Raw genomic sequence first — 17021 nt, forward strand, 5'->3', positions numbered from 1 at the left:
CTCGCTGGAGTTCAGAGGAATGGGGGGGGGGGGGTCTCAATAAAAGTTACTGAGTTCTGAATGGCGTACACAGAGTGGATGTGGAGAGGATGCTTCCTATAGTGGGTGAGTCTAGGACCAGAGGACATAGCCTCATTTAGAACAGAATTGAGATTGCAGTTCTTCAGCCAGCAGATGTTGAATCTGTGGAATCCATTACCATGGTCAGCTGTAGAGGCTAAGTTGTTGAGTGTATTTAAAGCAGAGTTTGGTTAGGGCAGCAAAAATTACAGGGATAAAGTGGGTGAATGGGTTCAGAGGGATAATAAATCAGCTAAGAGCAGACAGAATGATCAAGTGGCTGAATTTTGCTCCTACGCCATATGGAATCCAGGAGGAGATGGTGACTGGATTTAGAACTGGCTCAGTGGTAGGAAGCAGATCGTGACAGTCGAGGGCTGGTTGTGGAACTGGGAGCCCGACACAGGTGAGAGCTCCTCCTACTGGCATTTCATGGAGTAGACGTGTTTCTCGAACGGCTCCGTTCCTTTTAAATTACTGAATCCAATCTGCTTTGGAAACTTACTTTTGGAGTGTTATGATGTCTCGTGCTAAATCTTCTAAAAAAGAAGAGGATCCTTCTGTGACTATGGAAGCTATTGTGGAGCTAATTCGGAAAGCTCAGAGTGAAACGTCTGGACAACTTTCGGATGTGTGTTTAAAAGTTACCACAGAGCTTAAACAAATGGAGATTCTGCTGCAGACTATTCAAAACACTGTACAGGAACACACTACTCTAGAACATGAAGATGCTGTAACGAGACTCAATACTAATTTATAGTGAGTAATTTATCCCCTCTCTTAATACTCTGCACAAAATTAGAATCCCTAAGAGCGATAGCAAGTGGTTCCAAAACCAAATTAAATAATAAAGGACTAAGAGGACCACCCTGACGGGTTCCTCTATATAATCTAAAATAAGGAGACTTTTGATTATTAGTTATAAGTGCAGCTACCAGGGCCTGATAAATCAATTTAATCCAGGAAATAAATCCCGGGCCAAATTTAAACCTCTTCAAAACCTGAAACAAATAAGGCCACTCCACCCTATCAAAGGCTTTCTCTGCGTTTAAAGATACAATACATTCAGATTCTTTGACTGAGGGGGAATAATTGATATTTAACAATCTTTGAATATTAAAATGTGAGTACCTATTTTTAATAAATCCTGTTTGATCATTTGAGATAACATTAGGCAAAATATTCTCAAGTCTAATAGCTAGAATCTTAGAGAGAACTTAAAAATCTACATTCGATAAAGAAATAGGTCTATAGGATACGCATTCCAGTGGGTCTTTTCCTTTTTTAGGAATCAATGAAATGAATGCCTCATAAAAAGTTTTTGGAAAGTTTCCAGAGGATATAGATTCGGTAAATGTTTGATGAAGATGTGGTATAAGCATTTCATGAAAGGTCTTGTAAAATTCTACCATATAACCATCAGATCCCAGAGCTTTCCCTAATTGCATAGAGGATATAGCCTTGGTTATCTCCTCTTGTTTAATAGGTGCATCTAATATATCAACATCTTGAGTTGAAATTGAGGTATAATTAACTTTCGCAAAAATCTATTCATAATAATAGTATTATCAGAGAATTCAGATTTATAAAGATTAGAATAAAAGTCCATAAATATCTTATTAATTTCATAAGGATCTAAAGTTTCAATTCTATCTGGTCGGCGAATTTTTAAAATCTGTCTTCTGACCATCCCAGCCTTTAACTGACCCTCCAAAAGTTTACCAGATTTTTTCCCCATGTATATAAAATAAACTTTTAGATTTAAGAATTTGATGTTCAATGGGTAAGGTCAGAAGCAAATCATACTGTGATTGAAGTTCGACCCTTTCTTTCTATAGGTCTTCAGTAGGTTTAACTGAATATGCTTTATCTATCTCTCTAACTTTATTAATAAGCACTGACAATTCCACTTTAGTTTTCTTTTTCAAAGCTGCTGAGTATGAAATTATTTGTCCCGTAAGAAAAGATTTCAACATGTCCCATATAACCAGGTTTGACATTCCTTCAGTTGTATTAAATTCAAAAAATATAGAAATTTGCTCCTCAATAAAACTAACAAAAGCTGAATCCTGTAACAATACGGGATTCAGTCTCCACTGTGACGTTTTCAAAAAGCTATCCGAAAGCTTCAGGGTTACCTTTAAAGGTGCGTGATCTGACATCGCAATGATGTCATACGCACACTCAACAATGGAGTGTAGCAAAGATGCATCTAAAAAAAAGTAATCAATTCAAGAATACTTATGATGAATGTGTGAGAAAAAAGAGAAATCTATGTTGTTGGGGTGTTTATATCTCCAGATATCGACTAGGCCATATTCTAATAAAAAAGAATTAATACACATCGCCGCCTTATTGGGAAACAACGGATTGGTTGATGACCTGTCAGTCGCCGGATTTAAACAACAATTAAAGTCAACCAACAACACACACAAATTGCTGGTGGAACACAGCAGGCCAGGCAGCATCTATAGGGAGAAGCGCTGTCAACGTTTCGGGTTGAGACCCTTCGTCAGGACAGGCATCCATTAAAGTCAACCACCCATGATCAACTTATATTCATTCAAATTTGGTAACTCAGAAAAAAGTTTCTTAAAAAAATCAGAAATATGTACATTAGGTGTGTATACACACACCAGAGCTACTTTTTGCTCACATAGTAAACCAGTAACAATTAAGTATCTTCCAATCGAATCAGTAACAGTATTAAAGTGTACAAAAGGGATTTTGGGGCTAAGAAAGATAGATATGCCTCTTATTTTATTATTCAACAACGAATGGTTCAAAGATCCTTTCCAAAAAAAAGTCCTTTCAAAAATCATTCTGTTTCCGTATATGATTTTCTTGCGCAAAAATAATATCTGCGTTAAGTGTTTTTTATTTCTTAAAAATCTTTTTACGCTTAATGGGGTGATTCACGTCGTTCCAATTCCAAGATATTATATTAATTTTATTACCATCCATGTTTAAAATTTGATTTAATATTATATAAAAGAAATGTTACACAAGCACAGATTAAACCAAAAGGCACGGGTACAACTAGAAGGAGTGAGGTATTTACGAGAAAAAAATCCATCAAAAGAACTGCCTGATCCAGATAAAAAATCCTACTCTAATAGCCGTCTCCCCCCTCCCAAAAATTGAGAAAAACAGTGACCAATAGGCTGGCCCCATGCTAAACTAATAACCCTTGACCCTATTCTCCATTTTGCAGCTACATATATTAAGTTAAAGCAAAAATCCCACCCAAAATAGCCATAATAAAAGCAACAAACAAAATGCAACTACTTCAATGTTATGTCTAACAGTAATAAAAACATGATCGGCAACAGCCATCTTAAAATCAGCTAAAGTATCTTAATCACATATTCAAAAAAGAATAAATCTGAGCAAATAATATTACAAAGTTCTTCCTTTCAAAAAAGAAAAAAAAATGAGTATATATATACAAACCTAAAACTATATTAGTATTGAGACAAACAAAAGAAATAAAAAGATTAATACACAACAGGTCCTGTGTGGACCATTAGAGTATAATATTATAAGAGTTCCCTACAAAACAGTTATGTATCTACTAGTTATTGATAGATAAAAAAAAGTTTAATCAGCCATGTCCCGTACCAGAGACTAAAAAAGTATAGAATAAACTTAACTCAGAAGATCCATAAACATCTCATACAACAAAATGCTTCAGAATTACCTATTGAGTAATTGGGTTAACTTTAAGATTTTATTCAGTAGTCGGCTTAACCTTAAGATTTTTAATGTACTCCCATCCCTCCTGAGGAGAGTAGATTCTCAATGAATGAGACCTTTCAGGAAAAATTATCAGCCGTGCTGGATAACGAAGGGAGGAGCAAAAATCTAATTTATACATTTCAATCATGACTTCTCAGTATTTTCTTCTTTCGGCAAAGATCTCAGGGGGATAATCTTTGACTATACGAATTTCTGTCGATTTAAAGATGATCTTTCACTTTTTTCTGGCTTCTCAAAATATGGCTTCCTTGGTTATATAATAATAATGCAGACAAAGTACAATCGGTCGAGGATGTAATTCAGGTGAATGCCGAGAAAATGGAATTCTATGGACTCTGTCAATTAAAGGGCTAGCCTCCAGGGTCTCACTAAAAAGTGTGTTCAACATATCTGAGAAGAATTTTAACAGATTGTCAGCTTCAGTATTTAGAAGCTGTCCTAGAATACTCAGATTCCTCCAACATCATCTACTATTTAAATCAATCATTTTTTTCTTCGTTTTAGATAGTTCCAAGGTAATTTCATTGATCTTCTTTTCCACCGAAGATATCTTCATTCCTTGATCTTTAATAACTTGCTTGAATAGATCATGTTCGTTCTCAATTCTTCAAACTCTGCTTTAGTGTCTGAAGCTGAAAGTCCAAATTTTTTTGAGAATCTTGAACCGTAGAGATAGATTTTTCAAGCTTCCTGTTGGAGTCCATCAGCTTATCAATCTTAGTGTTAAGCGACCGGAGTTCCAACTTCATGTCTTGTATTGAAGAAAATATTCCTGCTAATGTAACAGGTTCCTCCGTTTTCTTGGTTTGTTCAGTTCGCTCCATTTCAGGAAAAGCCTTGCCACTTCTCAGTTCAATAGCAGAACAACTTTTTTCGGCCATTGTCATTAAATCCTAAATCCTTCAGTAGAAGTAATAAATCATCAAGCTTAAAAGGGATCTGTCAGTGGGATATAAAGTATAAAAAAAGTGGAGCCACTGGGAATGCGACTTACTCCATGCGCTGCAAAATGGCGAACCCAAACTACACTTCTTTAGCTTGACTGATTCTTTGTAGTTGGAAGTTTGCAGTCTAACGGTTTAGTACATCTTTCTTTTGAACAATTCTCTCTTCTATTCTCGTATACTCTTGTAATTAATTTCTGTTCTTATTGTATTTTCTTTGCTGAGTTTATTTTTTTCAATTTGATATTTTGAATTCTTCTTTAGCTCTTTTTAATAATACTTAGTTTATCAACTCCAGAAGTTCCCTTAGTTTGACTGATCAATTCATTGCAAATTTGCAGTTTATTTGTTTATTACTTCTTTCTTTGAACAATTCTTTTTTTGATATATTTTCATAAATAATCCTTTTTTCTTTTTTTCTTGTTTAGAAAATTGTAGACTTAATTTCAGTAAGTTTTCTTTGTAATTATTTTTTGCAAACACTATGTTTTGAATTTTTTTAGTTCTTTTGAAGGTCATTTAGTCTAAATTGGAATTCATTTTGTACTAATCTTTTCTTCTCTTGGAGTTCTGCCAGTAGGGTGTTGGGGTGGGATTTATCAATGGATTAGCTTTTGCCCTCTCTTGGGTGATTTTTTTCTTTGGGGGGTAGGCAGGAGTGGGCTGTTTTCTTTCTTTTTCCTTTTCATTAACTGTTTGGTTATCCCTGCCTCATCTATTGCTTGGTTAAGTATTTTGAATTTTAAGCTTTGGAATTTTGGTATGTTCCAGTGGTTTATATGTTTAACCTCTGCTTTAAACATATTTAAATGGTACGCAATATTAATTTTCTTAGTTTAAACGTGAAAGGTTTAAACCACCTTTCTAATGAAGTGTGACATTATTGATGTTTGGTGGTTTTTACACCCAACAAGTAGAGAATATTCCTTTTTTCTCATGTTCATCATACCTATTCCAGGATTGATTATTTTTATGTCGATAGTCATTTGATACCCTCTGTTTGAGCCTGTGAATATAAAGAAATTGCTGTTTCAGATCATACCCCTGCCTTTTTATCTGTAAATCTTTTGGGTGTTTCTCGATCAAACAGATTTTGGCATTTTAATCCAATTTTACTATCAGATAAGGCTTTAAAAAAATTTTAGAGAGTCAAATTACTTTTTTATTTGAAGAGAATATGCTAGATGGCACTTCAAGGCTTATAATTGAGACCAAATTATTTCCTATGCAGCAAGTATTAAGAAAAAAGCTAATATGGAGAGAACTGATTTAGCCAATCAGCTGAAATATTTAGATCAAAACGATGCTTGTGATCCAGATCCCATCTTATATAAAAGACATGTTGAAGTTAAAACTAAATATGATGTGTTCTTAACTTAGCCCGTTGAAACTCAGTAAATATTATGTTCATAGTGATAAAACAGGCAAACTTTTGGCTAATCAACTTAAAACTTTAATAGTTAAACATCAAATTAAGGAGATCTCCAAATCAAATGGTGCTATAACTTTTGATCAATTAGAAATAAATGATACTTTTAGAGAATCTTACTCTAAATTGTATAGCCCCAATTCTCCTAAAGCCAATTTTGCTATGAATAATTTTCGAGATCGTTTAAATGTTCCCTCACTTTCTGAGGTTAATCGAAAATAGTTAGATCAAACTTTTTCTTCTGAGGAAATTACCTGGGTGGTCCATTCTCTGAGTTCGGGGAAGGCTCCCAGTCCTGACGGATTTTCTGGAGAGTTCTTTCAGGCTTTTGCTCCTTTGCTTATTCCTCATTTACTTTCTGGCCTTTCTGACTCTTTTAAATTAGACAGGTTGCCACTATCTTTTTATGATGCCTGAATTTCACTTATTCTCAAAAAGAATAAAGATCCAACTGATTGATCTTCCTACAGACCTATTTCTTTACTTAATATTGACACTAAAATTTTAACTAAACTTTTGGCTCATAGGATGGAAAACATTCTGCCTTCTATTATCTCTGATGACCAGACTGGATTTATTAAAAATCATTATTCTCATTTTAACATTCATCATTTACTGAATGTTATTTATTCTCCCTCTAAAGAAACTTCCAAATGCGTGATTTCTTTAGATGCTGAGAAAGCCTTTGATCGGGTTGAATGAAATTATTTATTCAAAATATTAGAAAAATTTAACTTTGGGTTCAATTTTATTCAATGGATTAAATTACTTTATTTATCTCCCACTGCACGGGTTCTTACTAACTCTCAGAGTTCTAAACCATTTAATCTCCAATGTGGTACCGGACAAGGATGTCCTTTGAGTCCTTTGCTTTTCAATTTGGCTTTAGAGCCTTTAGCCATTGTGTTTTGTGAATCCGTTGACATCTTAGGTATTGTAAGGAGGGATATCACTCATAAGTTGTCGCTTTATGCTGATGACCTTTTGCCCTACATCTCTAATGTTGTGTCCTCTCTACCCTTAGTACTTTCTTTCTGAATTTCATCAGTTCTCAGGATATAAACTTAATCTTCATAAGAGTGAACTTTTTCCTTTGAATATTTTGGTATCAGTCAACTCTGACCTTCCTTTTAAAATTGTAAGAAATAAATTTACTTATTTGGGTATAACAATGACTAGGAATTATAAATTTCTTTTTAAAGAAAATTTTATCACTCTTTTAGAATATGTTAAGAAGGACAAGCAAACTAGTCTCTCCTTTCTTTATAGCTGATTGGACGTATCAATTCTATTAAAGTGAATATTTTGCCTAATTTTTAATATTTATTTCAAGCCCTACCTGTTTTTATTCCTAACTCCTTTTTTGACTCCTTAGACTCGATTATATCTTCTTACTTATGGAAGAATAACCCCCCCACCCCCACGATTAAACAAAGTTCATCTTCAGAAAACTAAAAGAAATGGGGGATTAGCCCTACCCAATTTTAGGTTTTACTTCTGGGCAGTCAACATATTTAGTTTTTCACTTTCTAGTCCCATTTTTTCTAATTATTTTTTTAAACCTTCTTTGACTGATGTAGTTTTTAAAGAGTGGAATAGACTAGGTATTAAATATTTTCAGGACCTGTTTGATGGAAATAGTCTTTCCTCATTTGATCAACTATATTAAATATAATCTTCATAAAACTCACTTTTTTAGATATTTACAAATTAGAGACTTCTTGTGTTCTCAACTTCATACATTTGCTTAATGTCCAGATAAAGAATTTAATCAATACAGTTTTTACTTTGAAACCTTTTCATAATGGATCTATTTCTAATATTTATATATGTTGTTGGCAATGAGAAACGTTCCGTTAGACAAAATTAAAAATCTCTGGGAACTAGACCTACAGATTTCAATTGACGAGGACATTTGGAATGAAATTTTTAAACTTGTTCACACCTCTTCGTTATGTGCGCGTCACCCTCTTTTACAATTTAAAGTGGTTCATAGAGCCTATATGACTAAAGATAAGCTCTCTCGTTTTTACTCAGATTTTTCTCCATACTATAATAGGTGTAATGATGAAGAGGCCTCTCGAATTCATATGTTTGGTCCTGCCCATGGCTTGATAGATTTTGGAAAGTAGTATTTCAAACTTTCTCGGAGCTTTTTAAAGTAAACTTTAAACCCAACCCTCTGACTGCCTTGTTTGGCATTGTTGGAGGAAACGGTTTTACTCTTAAGCTGAATGATTTGCATATTCTGGCTTTTATTTCTCTTTTAGCCAGAAGATGGGGGTTTTGAGTTTGCTTTAGATTACTATAATATATACCTTTTCAATATTATGGTTAACTTAGTATACATAGGTATGGGGCATTTCAACCTTGTTTCTGTTTCCATAATATCATAATGTATTTTGTATTTGTTTATGCAAGTAATTAATAAAAATATTGAAAAAGAAATATGACAAGTGATGGGAAGTCTGCAGATCATGATAATTTACAAGAGAGCAGGAGGCTGTGGGCTGAGCATTGGCAAATGGCTTTTAATCCAGATAAATGCAAGGTTGCATTTTGGGAGATCAGTAAAGGCCCCCATTACCATGACAACTCAGTTCTCTGCTCAATGCAGTCTATTAGTGTGCAACGATTCAAGAAACACATAGAGGACGAGTTAAAATAATATCCAAAAATCCAGAAAATTTAGCTTGTCTGTCAGGAAAAAGCAATCAGCCGTAGCAGAATGGTGAAGCAGGGTCAGTGGCTGAATGGCCTAATGATGTTCCAATGTCCTCTTGTCCTCTTATCGGAGCTTTATTAGCAATGCTATGTTTAAGGCTCGTAATGTTCATATCCAGGCTTCCTATTGCCTGCCAAATAATCCCCGCCCATCTAGGTATCCTGCTCCCTTTTGCTGATGCTGCCCTGGCTCTGTCCCAGACTTAAACTTCTGTCTCCTCTCTGCCCCCGCCCCCAATTACATCCATTCGCCAAAAATACGACAAAGTACAAATGAAGGTAACTTTTGTTTGTATATCCTGGTGCCAAATCTTTTTGCGCACAAAATGCACAAAGTTTGTTGATTACGACGACATTGTAGGCAGATCTTGAGTGACCAGGGTCTACCAATCAGCACTCAGATCCATGGTGGGGGTTGGGGTCACAGGAAATTGCATCAAATGCTGGAGGGGCCAGTGTTCCCACGCAGCGTGATAGTTTGATAGTTGGGGTGGGGAGGAGAAGGGGGAGGGGAGAGACAGACAGGATTTATAGCTGCTCGCTCCTACTATTAGACGTTATGAACCTGGGAAAAGATATCGGCTGTCTGCCCCGTGTATGCCTCTGGTAATGTCATAAACTTCATCAGGTCTCCCCTCAAATCTCCAACACTCCAAAAACTGCAGTTAGTCCAAACTCAGCATGTAGCGTGTACCCACTAATCCAGGCAACATTCCAGTTAACCTCTTCTGCACCCTCTCCAAAGCTTTCCTACCCTTCCTGTAACTGGTGGCCAGAAATTAACACAACAGTCTGGAGGTTGCAGCTTCAGAACCATAACTGCCTGACTCTCAACTGGATGCCTAAGTAATCAAGCATGCTGGATGCTTTCTCTACCACCCTACCACACTGTGCAGCCACTTTCAAGATCCCCCCGTTAAAGTCTGGTCATTGACCTTGCACCGTCCCTTTAAATCTGATCTCGCAAACTCCAACACCTCACACTTGCCCAGACTGGACTCTGCCAACCATCGTCTCCAAGCATATTGACACATACATCCACAGATTCATTCAGCTGAGGTCCCAGTATGGATCCCTGCACCACACCACTGGTCAAATACTTTCAGTCAGAACACATCCCCTCAACCACTACCTTCTGTCTGATGTAGGCAAGCCAGTTCTAAATCCAAACAGCCGATTCACTCTCCATCCCGCGCCCCTTAAACTGGATGAGCTTCCCATCAGGGACTTTGTCAAAGGCCTTGCTAAAATCCATGTAGATAATAACTACTGTCCATACTCCATCAGTCACCCTCCACCTCGTCAAAAAACAAAATCGAATCAAAAACACACTACTGGCCCCACACAAGAACAGCCTGACTGACTCCGATTTGGCCATGGTTTTCCATTAAATCCAATCCCAAAGGAACATTTAAAATCAGGCTACTGGCTGGACAGTTCCAGCTGTTCATGACTAAACTCTGGCCCCTGTTGACAGCTCCTGTATGAGGTGGGGTCAGGTAACATAGAGTTCACTCCTCACCTCGACCTATCTTTTTCCTCAGGTCCATCAGTCTATGTGTTGCTGTTCACCGTCGGATCTGCTGCTCGTAAGTACAATGTAGGGTAGAGAGAGAATCATTCTGTGTCTGATCCCCGTGACGGGACAGTGTTTAGGGAACTGCATTTCATCTGACCCATGGAGTGGGCGATGGGACATTGCAGAGGGAGTTTCACCCTGTATCTGGTTCCAGTATGGTATTATGAGGTGGTAAGGAGAGGGAGAGACTCATCGTTTGTCTGACCCTGGGGCTGTGATGGGGTAGTGTATGAGGAACCACTCTATGAAGGGGAGGATGACCTCCCTCTGAACCCACTGACCCTGACACTCCTCTCCCGGCAGGTGATCACGGCCCCTGTAAGTTCATTGAAAAACCCATCTCCCTCAGCTGTCCCTGCACCATGTCCTGGTCCCAGATCCTGCGGCTTCACAATCTCCGACAGTTCCGGGATAACTGCACCAGAGGCAAAGGCAACGAACTCCACTGTCGGATCGCCAGGGAAGCCAGGGTGGTAGCTGGCGGTGTCACCCTGAACTACACCCGGGGTATCCCTGGCACCATCTACTGTGAGGTCTACAACACGTCAGGTAAGCGCCGGTGGGAGAGGGAGAGGGGTGGGGTGGGGAGGCTCTGATACTCCAGGATGTGACCATTCTGATTTATTCTAAGTTTCCCGACTTAGAACAGGAACAGGCAGTTTGGCCAAAAATACTTTGCAAATCGATTAAACCAGTAATGAACCCCATAAATGAACGGATCCCTCCTGACTACACATGGTCCAAATCCCTCTATTCTCTGCCCAATCACATGAGTTTCTAAGAGGTTCCTGAATGCCTTCATCATATTAGAAATCAGAACTGATTCATTATGTCACGTGTACCGAGATAGTGAAAAACTTGTCCTGCCCACTGTTCAAACAGATCAGATCATTACACAATAGAACAGGGTAAACTAATGACAGGGAGCAGAACAGAGCAAGTGCAGTGCAGGCAAACGATAAGGTGCTGATCATAATGAGACCGAGTCAATCTACTGCACTGAGGAACCACACAACAGTCTGAAGAGAAGGGCAGACGCTGTCTTTGAGTCTGGTGGTACGTGATGTCACATTTCTGTGTCTCTAACTGACAGGAGAGGGTGGAAAGAGACAGGGGTGGGGGCAATCATAAATACAAGTGATTCTGCAGATGCTGGAAATCCAGAGCAGTGCACACAAAATGCCGAAGGTAGCCTGCAAGTCAGGCAGCATCTGTGAAATGAATAAACAGTCGACGTTTCAGACTGAGACCCTTCCTCAGGACTGAAAGAGGAGGGGAAAGAACAAAAGGATGGGGGGGGGCGGAGAGGAAGGAGGACTAGAGAGAAGGTTATAGGTGATGCCAGGTGGGTGGGAAAGGTAAAGGGCTGTGGAGGAAGGAGTCTTTAATGAAAGCAGAATGGACCTTGTGTGAGAGGGAAGAAGGTCACAAGGTTGAGTGATAGGCTGATCATGAGAAGAGGTAAGAGACCAGAGTGTGGACTGGAAGAAGAGGAATCTGTGTCTGTATATCTTGCTGCCTTTGTAGAGTAGCCAACATAATCAGTCCATGGATGGGAGGATAGTTTCTGAGATGTGTCTAAACTTCCTGCAGTTTCATGCAATCTTGTAGAGAGCAGTTGCTGTACCAAGTGTGCAGCGTAGGTTTAAGGATGTTTTCTTTGGTGTCTTGATAATACATTACTACTACTACTATGTCGACTTAGCCCTAAGGGGGCCGACGTCGGGCAAGATAACAGGGAAATTTCATCGCCATTTCATTCACCACTACTTGGTTCACTTCACTGCTCAGTCCATTCTAGTATCATGCAATGATTCAAGGAACAAATAAAGAGGTTGAATTAAAATAACATTCAGATGTCCAGAAAAGTTAACTTGTCTGTCAGGGAAAAAAGCTCAGCTGTAATGGAATGGTGGAGCTGACTCAGTGGGTTGAATGTCCTAGTTACGCTGCCGTGAGTCTTGTCATTGGAGCTTCATTGGCAATGCCATGGCTGTAATGATTAGGATCATGGGGACGGAACTACGAGATGAGAGAGCAGTCATTTTAAAGTGTGTGGAGACTCCCGGCAAAGGTGGAGAATCTCAGGGATTCTGTCCCCTGGAGAATGGCTCATCTGGGGATGGGGATGTCGCGAAAGAGTAATTAAGGCGGGAGGATGTAAATGTCTTGAAGACCAGCGGTGGCGGAGAACTGAGAGCAATGGAAATCTGGACAGGGGCAACATGAAAGACATTGGTGAAGCCACACTTGGAACTTTGTTCAGTTTTGGTCATGCTGCAGCGGGGAAGACCACCGTGGGCAGAGGACGGTGGAGTTGTGCGATCAAGAAGGCACAGGTTTAAGGTGAGAGGAAAGATCTAAAAGGGAGCATAGGGTTGAGAAAAATCAGTCACAGTTCAATGGCAGAACAGACCCAATGGGCCAAATGGCCTCATTCTATTCCTATGCTTCTTTTGTCAAACTGCCCCTCCAGCAGAGCGATGGGAAAAGAGTGTGAGAGGAGCTGGGATCCAGGGAGGAGGGGAGAGCACCACTCACTTCTAGGGTTCATCTAACCCCATCTGAATCAGGCTCCCTCCAGCAGTTCACTTGAAGCCCTAGGTGCAGAACGAGAAGCCTCACCTTGTGCCACAGCTTCACTCGTAGCGGTGTACCACGTCTCCTCTGTCTGATCTGCCCCTCTTGATAGACACTGGCTTTGATAAATTCACCTCTGGTGGGCTGGGCCACCTACCTGCTGCTGCCCATTGTCTGGGACTCTTCGAACCTGGAAAACACACCGTTACACCTCAGTGCTGAGCTCCTCTCCCCAGTTCCCCAAGTGCCTGTTCCTGTGCTGAGCTGTTCTGAGTCTAGAAACCAGAGTCTCCCTCTAGTGGCACGGAGAGAATGTGCCAGACTGGTGGCAGTCTGGAGTATCAGACCCTCACGGTACTCCCTCTCCCATCAGCACTTACCCGACGTGTTGTTGGAGATCTCACTGTAGACGGTGCCAGGGATACCCTGTAGCTTCAGGGTGACGCTGGCAGCTTTCACCCTGGCTTCCCTGGCGATCTGACAGCTGAGTTCTTTGCCTTTGCCTCTGGCGCAGACATCCCAGAAGTGTCCTCTGAGACTGTGAAGGTGCAAGCTCTGCTCAGCCGTCAGGAGGCAGGGACAGCAAAGGGAGCTGGTGTCTGGAATGAGACGGCAGATGCCCCACTAACCCGTTGAGAGAGGTGTATTATGGTCAGTGGTTTGGAGTGGGTGGTCATCCTCCCCACCATCCCATCATGCATTCCGGTGGTCAGACACAGTGAAACCCCCTTTGCTCTGTCCCGTCACACACTCCATGGGTGAGATGAAATGTAGTTCCCTGCGCACCATCCCATCGAACACTCCCAGGGAACAGACACATAATAATGCTCTCTCCACCCTGGATACAGGGAGAATCTCTCTCTACCCTGTGTTATACGTACTAGCAGCAGATTCGACCAAGAACAACCACACGCTGACTGTGACAAACCTGAGGAGGAAGAAAGCTTGAGGCAAGGAGTGAACTCTGCAGAATCTGACCCCACCATAGACTGGAACTGTCAACAGCAGCCAGAGTTTGAGTCTGGGACAGCTGGAACTGTCCAGCTGGCTGTCTGGTCTGTCATGATGCTCTGCAATATTCCTTTGGGATAGGGTTTTTGGAAAAGCATGGCTGAAGTAGGGTTAGTCAGCCTGGCTGTGTGGGGTTCGTCAAGTATTTTTGTCTCGATTGAGTTTTTTGACGTGATTGATGACGGCTAATCAGTGGATGTTGTCTACGTGGATTTTAGCAAGGCCTTTGACAACATCCCTGATCCAGATTAGGGCTCGTGGGACCCACAGAGAGTTGGCAGTTTAGATTCAGAACTGGCTTGCCTATAGATGACAGGGTAGTGCTCGAAGACACATATTCCAACTGGAGGCCTTCAGTTGAAGAGTCGGGCAGTTACGTTGCAACTTTACAAAATCTGCTTAGGCCACACTTGCAGGATTGTGTTCATTTCTGGTCACCATTTTCAGGAAGGACGTGATGCCTTGGGGAAGGTACAGGAGAGGTTAACGAGGATTGCCCGGATTAGTGGGTAGGAGCTGCAGACACGTTGGGATGCTGCAGTGGAGACTGAGGGGACATCTAAGGTGGGGGTGCGGGGCACAGTAGGTCAGAGGTTAGCAGAGTACATAGTCAATCAAGGACCCCCATGCACTCTTCTCATTGCTACCGTCACAGAAAAGGTACCAGAGTTTGAAGACACACCTTCTGCATTTCAGGACCGACTTCTTTCCCTCCGCTATCACAAAGAACTCGTGTACACTTCCTCACTTTTTTCTTTTATTTTGCTCTTTTATTGCACCATTTATTTATTTTATGACTCATTCTCCTTCACCTTGTCTGCTAGAGCAACCTCATGCCTTCTTTTAGCCCTCCTGATGTTCTCTTGCATTTCTTGTACTCCATAACTACCTTGTTTGTTCCTACCTGTAATCAATCTCCTATATTTCTAACTCAGGGCCTCAATATCTCTTGTAAAAATAAAAGGTTTCCTAAAGCTGCTTTCTTTATCTTGTGTTCAGACAGGCACATCTAAACTCTGTTCTATCTCTCGGACTCTAACATCCAATCTCCATCCTATCCAGCCTTTCTACAGTATAAGAGTCTCAGCCAACCTTTGGAAAGTTAATAATCACCTGCTATCACAACCTTATTTTTCTTGCAGTTGTCTCTCTACAAATTTACTCCATGGTCCCATTAACCTAGACATCCCTTTCTTGTTCCGCAGTTCCACACATACAGCATCAGTAGACAAGTCCCCCAGTCTGTCCTGTCTGAACACTGCCATGACATTTTCCCTCGCTGATAATGCTACCCCTCCCACTTTAGTCCCTCTGTACACAACAAAACACTGGAGCACTGAGCTGCCAGTCCTGCCCTCCTTATACCAACGGCTAACGGCTACAGTGACATAATTCCACGTGTTGATCCTTGCTCAATGTTCATCCGCCTTTCCAATGATATGATATTCCTTCCAGTGAAATAGATGAAACTCAGTATTCGTCCCAAGATGCTCAACCTTTCAATTCCTGTCTTTGTACATAGGCTTAACATCTCTCCCCACAACCACTCCAATATCTGTTCTGGTGTTCTGGTTACCAGCCTCCATTATTCAATGTATACCGGGGGAAAAACATTTGGTATAATTTGCATATTATCGGGCAGCTTACCTTCATATTTCATCTTCCCCACACCCCCAATTTTTTGCTGCCTTCAGCTGGTTTTAAAAGCTTCCCAATCATCTAATTTCCCACTAATTTTTGCTCTATTAAATGCCATCCTTTCAGCTTTTATTCTGTCTTTGATTTCCCTTCTCAGCCATTGTTCCATCGTCCTCCCTGTAGAATACTTTCTCATCTTTGGGACTCAGGATCCATATGCACAACGTTACAAAGCACTCTGGTATAATATAGGTTCCATTTTGTTACAAATAAAGTACATTTCCACATTGCCTCCTTTTTGTCATTTCATGACAACACTACATTTCACCAAATACTATAATTGAAATATGTATATATTTGTACTTAAAGCAAAGCTGCAGTTTCAAAGCCCTATCCAAAATTTCCTTTTCATCCATCCACCTCAATGAGTGCCCATTCCTTTCCTTGATATCCTCTTCTTCATCCTGTTATTTTATACAATAATTGTAAAAGAATACCAGCCATTTCTATGATTCTGATCGTTATACTGGAACACAGAATGGTTGCATCCTCCCATCCTCCCAGTGTCCTGAAAGTTCGCCATCCACCTCCTGGAGTGTAATAGTTGTGATATTGATCCCCCTCTTTCCTAATCTCTTTGGTAGCTTCTCTGATGTGGTTTGCCAAGTTAGTTCTATTTTCTGATTGGTCAGGTTTGTAAGTACAGCAACACAGGAGACCCTTTCTCTGAATGAACAGAATCCCAAGCCACTCTGTTCTGTAACGCTACTGTACAAGCAGCCATCAGTTCTGAGACATCTTGGTTAATGCTTATTGGGTTTGATCAAAGGCAAGTGCAGTTTCAGTCATTATTTTCTACAAATTCGATGCCATATTAATCAGTTCCCATGACAGCCTCGCGGTCCCATATCCCAGAAAGGCAATCATCCAGAATCACTCGGCCTCTGTTTTGGATCTCTGGTGCCACCAGACCAGAGGGTGGTGAGGTGGTGAATTGAATTGAATTGAATTGACTTTATTTCTTACACCCTTCACATACATGAGGAGTAAAAATCTTTACATTACGTCTCCATCTAAATGTGCAATGTATAGTCATTTGTAATAAGTAATAAGTACAATAGGACAATCAATTTAACATAGAAATAAAATTCCCAGATGGTAGCAACTAGATCAGTTTGTAGTTGGGTGACTTGGGTCCACAATGATCCTTCGGGCCCTTTTTACACACCTGACTTTGTAAATGCCCTGTACAGTGAGGAGTGCACATCTGCAGATGCACTAGGCTGTCTGCACCACT

The 17021-nt window shown here is 40.3% G+C and overlaps 1 protein-coding gene across 1 annotated transcript in view; it reads right to left on the reverse strand.

Annotated features, from left to right (window-relative positions):
- The window catches only part of LOC132385355 (uncharacterized), a 47732-nt gene extending 31993 nt beyond the window's left edge, over positions 1-15739 (reverse strand). Inside the window, exons 1-2 of the mRNA XM_059957395.1 lie at positions 15734-15739; positions 13456-13699 (exon numbers count right to left, since the gene is read on the reverse strand). Of these exons, the coding sequence (XP_059813378.1) occupies positions 13456-13699; positions 15734-15739 (250 nt within the window). The remainder of the gene's footprint in view (positions 1-13455; positions 13700-15733) is intronic.
- Between the last annotated feature and the right edge of the window lie 1282 nt (positions 15740-17021).

Source organism: Hypanus sabinus (assembly GCF_030144855.1).
Source record: "Hypanus sabinus isolate sHypSab1 chromosome 1 unlocalized genomic scaffold, sHypSab1.hap1 SUPER_1_unloc_1, whole genome shotgun sequence".
NCBI lineage: Eukaryota > Metazoa > Chordata > Chondrichthyes > Myliobatiformes > Dasyatidae > Hypanus > Hypanus sabinus.